Source organism: Lolium rigidum, chromosome 4, assembly GCF_022539505.1.
Source record: "Lolium rigidum isolate FL_2022 chromosome 4, APGP_CSIRO_Lrig_0.1, whole genome shotgun sequence".
NCBI classification, from domain to species: Eukaryota; Viridiplantae; Streptophyta; class Magnoliopsida; order Poales; family Poaceae; genus Lolium; species Lolium rigidum.
In genome coordinates, this window is record NC_061511.1 from 261,816,223 (window position 1) to 261,827,708 (window position 11,486).

Sequence of the window (11,486 nt, forward strand, 5' to 3'; positions counted from 1 at the left end):
CCGGTAAATACATCGGTTGTATCTTTTATCCTTTCGTTCCACAGTTCATACTTGCAGCTAATTGTTTTTCTTATGATAAGTTTGAATTACTAGCTTGTACTTGTTTTTGATATATCTTCTTGAGCTATATGTTGTAGGTGCACATAGATGATCCTAGTATATATAGGATTTGTGCTTGAAAAGTATCCGCTTAGTTTAATTCCGTACTAGGATAGAGCCAAATTAGTAAGAGTTTTTAAGTCACCTATTCATCCCCTCTAGGCGTCATCTTTGTTCCTCACATTCTTCTATGATGCCCTGGCCTCAACTTTTGTCTACATCCAAACCTCATCCATGGGGATCCTTTTGGTGGCTCTCGTAGCCACCACTGGTTTCTTGAAGATATGGGAAGGAATCACAATCGAATAAATGTTTCCTTCTTTGTTACCCTCTTCATATGGCATTGTAATCACAAGACCAAAGGAAAAGGAAGACATCACACTCGTTAGAAACCTAGGCCACTTGTTGCACTTCATATGTATTTTCTCGTGGGGTTTCTTTTTGTCATGATAATCATCCATATTATGATTAATCATCTTGCAGACGAAACATGATGCATGTTCAGAGGAGATGCGTGGTGATGTCTAGGTTCACCGCATCCATATCTTATCACATAAGCATATGCCATCAGGCCAGTTGTTAGTTGCCACAGGTTAGCCTTCACAACATGAAGAACTACTTTCTTCTTGGATTGTTGCCCTTATTATGTTTGATTACTCTACTGAACCAGAGCGCCCTTTCCTTGAGCTAGACGGAGATGTCCCAATCATCGAAGCCGAGCAGAGAATTTGGAATCCGGCCGATCGGGTAGCCAGTTCCAGCTTAGGATGGATATGCGGGGAAGAAGCTCCTAGCATCTTTCAGGATGACTTTCGTTTCCTATTCCAGTCTTGCAAGATCCGAATAGGATTGAAAGGCTATGAATGTCGAATGGTTCCATAGGAGTTTTCGCCCATGGATTTACTTCATATGATTACCTGACATCTTTTGCATTCCTCGAGGTCCCGATGGATTCAATGGTGGCGCCACACCTTGCCATGGAGGCGGATGAAAGGGGCCATGGAACTGATCCTGGTAATGACCAAGGAGGAGGAGCCCTTTGGAACCCAAAACAATAATGAAACGACGATGGTGGATGTTGTTGCAGTTGAGGTTGATTCCTAGACTCCTGATGCTGATGCGATGGTTTTCCCTTGCTGCTATCGCCACAATTGCCTTCTTTCTTTCCCTTTCCACATCCACTCATGCCTTTTGCCATGGTTGATGTCGTCGGATCTCCCTCGCGAGGATCTAGATCATGAGTCGAGGAAGAAGCTATGAGAATATATTGAAAATAAATAAATAAATAAAGGCGAGGTAGGCCTGATGAAGCAACATGTGTGTGGTTGGAGCGTCCCTATCACTCGGATCCTCAACAGAATTTATTTTACCTCAGGGCTTACAATTTCACTTCAATTAGATTAGGTTCACGAAGAAACAACCTCATGGTTCATCTACTATTTGAAGCTGGTTAACACCCGGGATAGTTCATCTTAGAAAGCACCCATGGTTTTGGCTCTTGAGGACGCTGGCCATGGCTACGTCACGACCTAACTAAGTCGACTAAAATGAAGCGATAATTAAAGGAAAGGCAGCCTAAGAAATCCCGTCCTCGATCAACAGCCAAGTCGCGGTCGATCCATCCACACAATTCGCAATTAACAAAGGAAGGAACGCCCCGAGCCGAGTAGCAGTCCCGTACCAAGTAAGCCTCGGCCCGCGCCAATGGACGCCAATCACGGAGCCTTACCAAGTAAGCCATCCGCAGCGCAGGCAGTTCCATTACTCTTACTCATCTCCTTTCCACCCACCCTCCCTCCCACAGAGTATGACGGTGGAGCCGGAACAGGAACTGGACGGCCGGATGGATGGATAAACTCCAAAGGAATCTCCCCTCAAAACCGCCCTGAATCGGTTGAAAATCTCTCAATCCCTTCCCTGGATTGGTTTGTTTTAAACGGAGTCGCAGAGAGAGAGAGAGAGAGAGGGTAAACTAGAGTAGCACTCAGCCTCCGGCACGTCTCCTCTCGTATCCGCGGCCCGATTGATTTCCCCAACCCGATCGATCGATCGTGCTCCCAGCGCCGCTGTCCTTGCTTACGTCTTCCGGGAAGAAAGACAGAGCCTTTTCCTTGCGTCTGCGGTTGCGGCCCATGGATCGCTGCCGGAAGCGCCCCGACTCCGACCCCGGGGGCTCTGCCGAGGCCGAGCCGCCCGCCGATAAGCGCCCCTGCACCGCTGACCAGTCGACCTCCGCCGCCGCGCCCGTCGCCATGGCCGCTGACGACGACGTGGCGGCAGCAACTGCTGCTGCTGCTGTTGCGGCGGCGGCGCCGGCGGAGCAGCAGGCCCCCTCGGACATGGACACTTCTTCATCCGGCCACGCCGGCGACGGCGACGGCGACGCAGACGACGGAGACGGGGATGACGGGGACGACGGGGACGGGGGGTCCTCGTACGAGTCGGACGGCGACGGGAGCGGGCGGGCGGGCGGCGGGGGCGGGAAGTTCAGCCGGATGGTGGCGGCCGTGGAGGCCGACGGCGCGGGCACCGACGCGGTGCTGGCGGCGCTCACGGAGCTCTGCGAGGCGCTCTCCTTCTGCACCGAGGACGACGGCGGCTACATCCCCACCGAGGCGGCGGCGAAGGCGCTGGTGCGGCTGGCCGGCGGCGGGGACGGCGGCGGCGGCGGCGGCGCGGTGGCCAGCCCCGACGAGATGCTGCTCGCCGTGCGCGCCATCACCTACCTCTGCGACGCCATGCCGCGCGCCGCCGACGCCGTCGTGCGCCACGGCCTGCTCCCCGTGCTCTGCTCCAGGCTCCTCGCGATCGAGTACCTCGATGTGGCTGAGCAGGTAACCAAGCACGCAGCTTTGGAAACCCCAGTCGACCCACTAGCTCTGAAACCCCAATCGAACGATCGCACTGACCTGATCATGCTTCTTTTCTTCTTCTGTGTGCAGTGCTTGCAGGCCTTTGAGAAGATATCACGCAGGAAGCCGACACAGTGCTTGCAGGCGGGCATGATAACCGCCGTGCTGGCCTACATTGACTTCTTCGCCTCAAGTATTCAGGTCCTTAGCATTGCGAAAAATTCCATCTTTTGTGCTGAGAATTTGCTGCATTTGCTAATTCGACGCGTGCTTGGACGTTTCAGAGGGTTGCTGTCTCAGCTGTTGCGAATGTCTGCAAGAAGATCCCCACAGAGTGCTCCCAGTTTGTGATCGATTCGGTGCCGATGCTGTGTAATCTGCTGCAGTCTGAGGACAAGATGGTATTCTCGGCCACCAATTTGACTCACCCTGTCTTAGGCATGTATATAGTTGCTCTGCTAATTCCTCAGCTGATGTAATTTTGCAGGTCGTGGAAAAGGTTGCGACTTGCTTAATAAGCATTGTGGACTCTTTCAGTGGTTCTGTGGAGCTTCTTGACCAGCTCTGCCACCAGGGCGTGGTAGAGAAGGTCCTTCCTTTGATCAACACCAGTGGAATCACTTCCCTTAGTCCGTCGACTTGCAGTGTATGCTTCCCTTTAAGCTTCTATTTGTATCCTGGTATGCATCGGAGGGGTTAACAGTAGATTTGTTGTGATTGCAGAACTTGATCGGGCTTCTTGCTAAGCTAGCCTGTACTTCACTTGTGGCAGTCAAGTCTCTCTTTGAGTTGAATGTTGGTAGCACCATAAGGGGGATTCTGGTCAGTTCAGATCTCTCCCATGGGATGCCTTACCTGCCTTCAGAAAACCAGAATAACCAGGTTGGTTGTGTAATAGCTTCTTCACTTCCAGGCTATTTGTCTATAGTTCTGTTTTTGGCAATGACAATATCAGGTGGTCCATAACCTAGATACATATATGACACTTGACACTAGCAGACTGTAGTTTTACTAGTTGGTAGTAACATATGCACTAAGCTGATTTGGCCAGTATATTTACTCTGAAAGAACTAATAATCTTATAAGTAGTGTTGCCATATTGTGCATCTGTCTTATCCGTTTCTTTGCAACTAAACTTTTACCGTAAACACTACTTTCCACTTCTGAACAAGTGAAACACTATCTGCACTAACATGGGATGATAGTACCATGCCAGGCATTATCTTATAAATAAGTAACTAGAACAGTAGAACTTGTGTTATCACATCCCTTCTCTTTCTACACAAACATGCAGTCCTGAAGTTCACACTATACATGTCATCCAGTGATTTGGTAATTTAATGTATGATTATATCAGGTCAATGAAGCTTTGAAATTAGCAATCCAGCTTATTCCTTCTGTGGCAAGAGATGTTGAAGACACCCATATGGTACTTGCAAAAGAAAAAATAATTGTGGATGAACCGCGGTTCTTGTGTCAGTTCTCTAGGGATATTCTTCCTGTCTTGATCAAGGTATGTTCATAATAGCGAAGTAACAGTTCATGGCAATGCTTGTGCTCTGAAATTTGAACTGAGCATGTTATGTTGTGCAGGCAGTCAACTCTGGTGCAAATTCATACATTTGCTATGGCTGTTCTTCAGTTGTAAATAACATCTGTTACTTCAGTAAGCCTGAAATGCTTCAAGATTTGCTCAAGGAAACAAACATATCAAGGTAAACATCACCTTAAAAAGAAGGCTTGCATTTCTTGACAATCGATAGTAAGTTGTGCTAATTTGCTGAGTCTAAATGAATATGCTACTTTTGTGATTTTTTTGTGTCAGCTTCTTGGCTGGTTTATTGTCCCGGAAGGATCATCATGTGCTAATCTCATCACTAAAGATTATCGAGATTCTCATGCAAAAGCTTCCGGATGCTTACCTTGGATCTTTTATCAAAGAAGGTGTGGTCTATGCGGTAGAGGCTCTTCTTATGCAAGACGATTGCTCAAAATCCAGCCCCTCTGATGGCACTGAACAATCAGAGAACCAGCCCGCTATAAGAAGTAAACCTACATGTTTCTGCTATGCATTTGATTCCCGCAGATCCGAGTCTGCCGAAACAAGAACTTGTAGGATTGGGCAGGGCAACCTTTTTAATTTTGCAAGGCATGTGAAGACAACTTACTTTACAGCTGAAGCAGTGAGTTCTGAGATGGGGTTAACAGAGATTTTGCAGAAGCTCAAAACTTGCTGTGCAGTTCTGAATGACTCTGCAGATAAGTCATTAAACCAAGACGGTCTTCAAAATGAAGAACACTTGTCTAACATCTTGAGTGAGGTGATGATGGAGCTTCACGGAGGAGAAACGATGACAACCTTTGAATTCCTTGAGAGTGGACTGGTCAAATCTTTGTTGAATTACCTGTCTAATGGCATATACCTCCAGGTGGATGACAATCTCAAAGACAACAATGCTGACCATTTTTATGCTGTGCTAAAAAGATTTCAATCATTTGCCCATATTTGTTTTTCAAGAATGGAGCAAGGGTGGGGTGATATGCTCTTGACACTACTAGTAAGGAAACTACAGAGTGCTCTTACTTCTATTGACAACTTCCCAGTGATAATGAGCCATAATTTCAAGCCAAGGAACAATATTTCTGATATCCCTATTAGGCACTCAACAATTACTCCATGTATCCGAGTACGTTTCAAGAAGGACGAAGATGAAACAAACTTATCAAGCTATGATAATGCTGTGAATTTGGAAATCTCTTCTTCCTTGAATTCCATTGAACAATTTTTGTGGCCCAAAGTCAGCACAAGCACAAGCGATCAGGATACTGAATCATCACCTAGTAGTGTTGCTTCCGAGAGCAAATATACTGAAGATGATCCTCAAGAAAGAGATTCCAGCCCAGATTCTTCTCCTCCATCAGAGGTATTGTTCTGCTTTGCAATCTTATTAAATATGAATATAGTTTATTGAAATTTGATAAGCTCGTTGTTTGAGTGATAGACTGTCATTTGCTTATATTTATAACTTACTGCCCTAGAGGTTTTGAACATCTGAGAATTACTTCATATATATATCCGTTAATACTAGAAAAAAATTCATTCTAAACCCACAGCATATCCCGGTTCACACTTCCAGGTTTTTGTGTCCTAGTACTGAAATGGCTCCTTTTCAGGGTATCACCAGGGAAAATCAAAATTCTCCTGTAGAACCTTGCGCAAAGAAAGTGTCCTCATCCTCTGGTGAGTACATGCAGTATAGATTTGACTTTATTACTAGCTGATATTCTCTGATTTGTCTCTTCTAGTAACCTCAATACCATAATGAATGTGCAGCTGGGGGTCAACCAGAAAGAAACAAGGTGATCGGGACTGATCGCGCTGTGCAACCAAAACTGGCATTTAGCCTGAAAGGAAAAGAGCTTGACCGATCTGTTACTCTTTATCAATCAATCCTGCAAGATCAGATCAACGTGGGAGCTGATGTAGTTTTGGACACCCAGTTTTGGTACAGTGTGCATGATGTAACATTTCGAATGGCTGCAAATCCAGAAAGAGATGATTGTCCTGATTCGTCTAATGCACCAATATCAACAAATGACAGTAAAACAGGGTTGATGTGGCAGGCACTCCCTTCCTTCAGCAGCTTGTTGCTTGGCAAGATTTCATGCAAAATTGATAAGTCAAGTCCATCATATGACATATTGTTTATGCTAAAAGTCTTAGAAGGATTAAACCGATTCTCATTTCACCTCGTGTCTAATGAGAGAAACCATGCTTTTGCTCAAGGAAGGATAACTAACCTTGATGATCTGAAGCCTTCTGTTTCTTCAGTTCCACTGCAGGAGTTTGTTAGTGCAAAATTGACAGATAAACTGGAGCAACAGATGCATGATCCCTTGGTTTCAAGGTCTCGCTGTCTACCTTTATGGTGCACTGAACTGATGTCCACATGCCCTTTCTTATTTTCTTTTGAGGCACGATGGAAGTATTTCCAGCTGACAGCATTTGGTTCTTCATCAATACAACATGGGCACATGAGGGATACAAGTGGAAACAATATAGCAACGGAAAGAAGCCCGTCCTTTTCACGGAAAAAGTTCAAAGTTGATCGCAACGATATACTGGTTTCAGCAGCAAAAGTGATGCGTTCTTATGCTCGGAGTAATGCACTGCTTGAAGTAGAATATGAAGAAGAAGTAGGCACAGGTTTGGGTCCTACAATGGAATTCTATACATTGATAAGTCATGAGTTTCAGAAGTCTGGGTTAGGCATGTGGAGGGGAGAGCTTCCTTGTGAAGCTCGCACTGACAAAACTCACATTGGTCCCCGAACTGTGGTCGCGCCTAATGGACTATTTCCTCGACCCTGGTCTGCTTCTGTAGAACTTCCTTCGGAAGTAAAAAATAGATTTCACCTCCTTGGTTTGGTTCTCGCAAAGGCAATTAAAGATGGCAGAATTCTTGACATTCCATTCTCCAAAGCATTTTACAAGCTTATCCTAGGACAGGTAATTTGATATTTCATTCTTGAAGTATATATCATGTTTGTTATGCTTTCTACTTTTGCTAGTTAACCTAATAAGGTTTTCTTTGTTAGGAGCTTAATATATATGATATCAATTCATTTGATCCTGAACTGGCAACGACCCTTATGGAGTTTAAAGCACTTACTTGTCAAAGGAAATACTTAGAATCATGTTCGACAAAGGAATGCCAGAGCCCATCTGATTTGTCTTATCGAGGTTGTACAATTGAGGATCTTGCTATTGACTTCACTGTCCCTGGGTATCCAGAGTATGTGCTTTCTCTGGAGAGTAGCTCAGATAATGTAAGTGATATGACCATGCACTTTCCGTGTCCAGCTTCTCAGCAGATTAAAGTATTCCCTTAATTCTTTGCGCTTTTTCTAGGTAACCGCTGAGAATTTGGAAGAATATGTTTCTTTTGTTGTCGAGGCAACAGTTAAAAATGGAATCTCAAGACAACTGGAAGCTTTTAAGTCAGGATTTAGTCAGGTATGCTGTCTAATGCTGCTGCTCTCATTTCTGTAACTAATGACAGCTTTTCAATTACCCTCTGTTCAGTTTTCTCCTTTGTCGGTTAGGATGTATTTAGGTGTTAGTGTGCTTTCCGTTCTTTGATTTGTAACTCGTGAGCCTTAACTGAGGCATATAGGGTGACATGAGCTTGATGTTCATTTCTCAGTTTAGATTTTTCACTCTCCTCTGGCATGTATGCATGTGCTTGTTACTGTTCACGCATTGAAAAATGATTTTGTTGGGTATTGCAGGTATTTCCACTAAGCACACTTCAGGTATTCTCAGAGGATGAGCTGGAGAGATTACTCTGTGGAGAACAAGACAATTGGGATGTATGTGACTGTCTTTTGTTGGATTTTGTTGATTTTTTTCTTACCATACCATTTTCCTTATTGATGCCTTGCTTTTGAACAGTTTGTGAAACTTGTTGATCACATAAAATTTGATCATGGCTACACCTCCAGCAGCCCTGCAGTCATCAATGTAAGTCTGTACTAGATACATACTGAAGTTCGATTCTACAAGAAAAAATATTATCTGAGTACCATAACAAGATACCTCAATACCGTGCAGTTGTTAGAGATCATACAAGAGTTCGGATGCCATGAGCGCAGAGCTTTCTTGCAATTTATAACGGGTTCACCTCGACTCCCTCCAGGTGGTTTAGCTGCACTGAATCCTAATTTGACAGTTGTCCGGAAGGTCTGTTTTCCATGTAAAGCTACCTCTCTTGTCTATCAGTTCATCGTTACTATATCTGCTAACATTGTGTTATACAATCTACAGCATAGCAACAACGATGCTGAGGATGACCTGCCGAGTGTGATGACTTGCGCTAACTATCTCAAGTTACCTGCCTACTGTTCGAAGGTCTGAACTTAGCTAGCTTACTTTCTGAGCTATATTAATTTCTTCTATTCTGCCTATCACTTTTTGTAGTTGAGAATTGATTTATTAGACTGATGTAACACTTGAGGTAAATGACAGTATTATCGAATATATGAAGTATGAACCACTAATTTCTTAAGTCAGGCATGACGAAGTTGGTAGTAACTGACATTCTGAACATAAAATTTGATCACATAAATTTTTATCATGGCTACACTTCAGTATGTATTATTTTGTAGAGATTATTTCGGCCATGATGATTCTGCAGCGATGATTTCTGCTATCCAAACTCTGCTAGATTAATGTACTTATACTCCACCTACCATTTCTTATACTCCCTCCTATCCATAATAAGTGTCGGGGATTTAGTACAGTTCTTATTATGGACTGGTGGGAGGAGTTAAGATTATATTTGTGGACTGATGCAGCAATTAAGATTGATGACACTATGAAATATGAAGTATGCACCACTAATTGCTTAAGCAAGGCACATTGATGGCAACTGGCATTCTGAACACACTATTGTGGGCATGATGATTTTGCAGTGATTAGTTCCTGCTACTGCATGTTTGTATTTCCTGAGATGAATACTGGTTATTTGCACTAACACCAAGCCTTTGTGTCCTTGACCTTCAGGAAAGGATGAGGGAGAAGCTGCTGTACGCAATTACGGAAGGCCAGGGGTCCTTCCACCTATCTTGATTGGAAACCAGTAGCAACGCGCGCCACACGCAGTAGAAGTTCGTGCGTGCTTTGTAAGTATTATCACGTAGGGGGAAAACATAGCGTAGAAGTGGGAGGCTCGCTGCTTAACTTATGGTGCGTGTCGGTGGAGCTGATGTTAGGAGGTGAAGAAAACAGAGGACGCCCCGCCCGTCCTATCTATCCTTGTTTGTACATAGTGGTAGAACAGGTAGAAGCCTTTAGGTGTGTGTGCTCCCAGGTGGTCGCGCACATGGCGACCGCCGTTAACTTACCTCGCTGCTATTTATGTGGTCATCTTTTGCTGTACATATACGTGGCCGCAAGTGCTATTGCTATCTATCTATATATATCTTTCTGAGCTGGTGTTCTTAGCACATGGCCCCTAATATTTGGGGAAGTACTCCCTTCCGTCACAAACGAGTGTGCTTCTTGGAAAGTACTAGTTTGACTGGTTATTAAAAGACAGCAACGTGCCACCAAATTAGTATCATTAGATTCATAATAAATTACTCATTATTACATGTTTATGTAAACTCGGTTAAAGTTGAATCTCTAAGATGGAAGTACACTCGTTTGTGGATGGATGGAGTATGACAACAATCTTTGCTTGTGGGTCAAAAAATGCTCCATTTGGTATACTTGCTTTGAGATTTAGTCCTCTTGAGTGCAAGATTTTCTGCTGGCTTGCTAGGCGTTGGTGCCTCCCAACAAATGAGTTTCCGCCACCGCCACTTGCTTCTCATGCCCCGAAGACGAAGACATTGATCACCTTCTGCTCTTTTTTTTTTGATAATTAACCAATTATATTAGGTTATCAAGCATGCCTCATTAAAAACCTTCCAATCCCTTACGGTACCCTGGAAGGAAAAGAGTGCGTCCAGAAAACTTGCCGCCTCACAAAAGTTACAAGATTGTTACATCATGAAGAAGGGGTTGGAGAAGAAAGCTAGGGGGCTCATCGACCTAGGTACAAGAAGTTCTAGACCTAAAGTAATGCCTAGAAATATCATGGGCTACTTTGTTTACCTCCCTCTTACAATACTCGTTTATATGTTTGAATTCCTGCACAAATGCTTTGCCAAGTGAAAGATGATTCAGATTTGGGTCCAGCTTGTAGAATGTTACCATTAGGATAGTATTTGGCCCTCAACACTTGGGCACAAAGAGAATTTGGCTCATCAATAGACCTCCATACCTGCTTGGCCAACATAGCCTTATTAAAAGAGTGGAGATCTCGAAAACCCATTTCCCACTCCTTCTTTGGAAAGCACATTTTTCACCATGCATATCAGTGCATTTTCTTTCCCTTATCATCATCGCCCACCAGAATTGAGCAATGATATCAGTTTTTTTTTGCAAATATTCTTAGGCAGAAGAAAAACTGACATGGCATAAACATGGATACTTTGGATAACTGCTTTTATCAAAATTTCTTTTCCACCAATTGAGAGCATCTTCTCTTTCCACCCTTTAATTCTTTGCAGAATCCTTTCAACAAAATGCAGGAAACAATCACTTCTATCAGCTCCCACAATAGCTGGCAAACCCAAATACTTGTCAGAAATAGCTTCAGTATTAATATTGAGAATATTACACATATTCACCTTCACCTCCACACTTGTATTGGGACTAAAGAAAATGTTAGATTTAGCCACACTGACCATTGGCACAATAGGCGTCAAGCACTTGTTGCAACGAGATTGCATTATTCGAATCCGTCTTCAAGAGAATTAAAGAATCATCAACAAATAAAATATGTGATACCGATGGTGCATTTCTGCACACCTTAATCCCTTCAATGCCACCAATCTCCTCTTGATGCATCAAGCAACTGGATAAACCTTCTGCACACAACAGAAACAAATACGGGGATAGGGGATCCCCTTATCTTATACCTCTGGT

The 11,486-nt window shown here is 43.9% G+C and overlaps 1 protein-coding gene across 1 annotated transcript; it reads left to right on the plus strand.

Moving 5' to 3' along the window:
* Window positions 1-2,780: 2,780 nt before the first annotated feature.
* On the plus strand, window positions 2,781-9,955 carry LOC124707629 (E3 ubiquitin-protein ligase UPL4-like). The gene is made up of 17 exons (XM_047239301.1): window positions 2,781-2,933; window positions 3,042-3,152; window positions 3,236-3,352; window positions 3,439-3,597; window positions 3,675-3,833; window positions 4,309-4,464; window positions 4,545-4,666; window positions 4,777-5,875; window positions 6,126-6,192; window positions 6,286-7,460; window positions 7,550-7,780; window positions 7,863-7,967; window positions 8,243-8,323; window positions 8,406-8,474; window positions 8,565-8,693; window positions 8,778-8,861; window positions 9,516-9,955. The coding sequence occupies exons 1-17, from the start codon at window positions 2,796-2,798 to the stop codon at window positions 9,579-9,581; spliced, it is 4,068 nt and encodes a 1,355-aa protein (XP_047095257.1). The 5' UTR covers window positions 2,781-2,795; the 3' UTR covers window positions 9,582-9,955.
* Window positions 9,956-11,486: the final 1,531 nt, after the last annotated feature.

What these genes read in the sequence shown, in the direction of transcription:
- LOC124707629 (XM_047239301.1), top strand. Translation starts at nt 2,796, where the DNA reads ATGCTGCTCGCCGTGCGCGCCATCACCTACCTCTGCGACGCCATGCCG. An exon ending in TTAGTCCGTCGACTTGCAGT is followed by an intron (nt 3,598 to 3,674) that starts GTATGCTTCCCT and finishes TTGTGATTGCAG; the next exon opens with AACTTGATCGGGCTTCTTGC. An exon ending in ATTCTTCTCCTCCATCAGAG is followed by an intron (nt 5,876 to 6,125) that starts GTATTGTTCTGC and finishes GCTCCTTTTCAG; the next exon opens with GGTATCACCAGGGAAAATCA.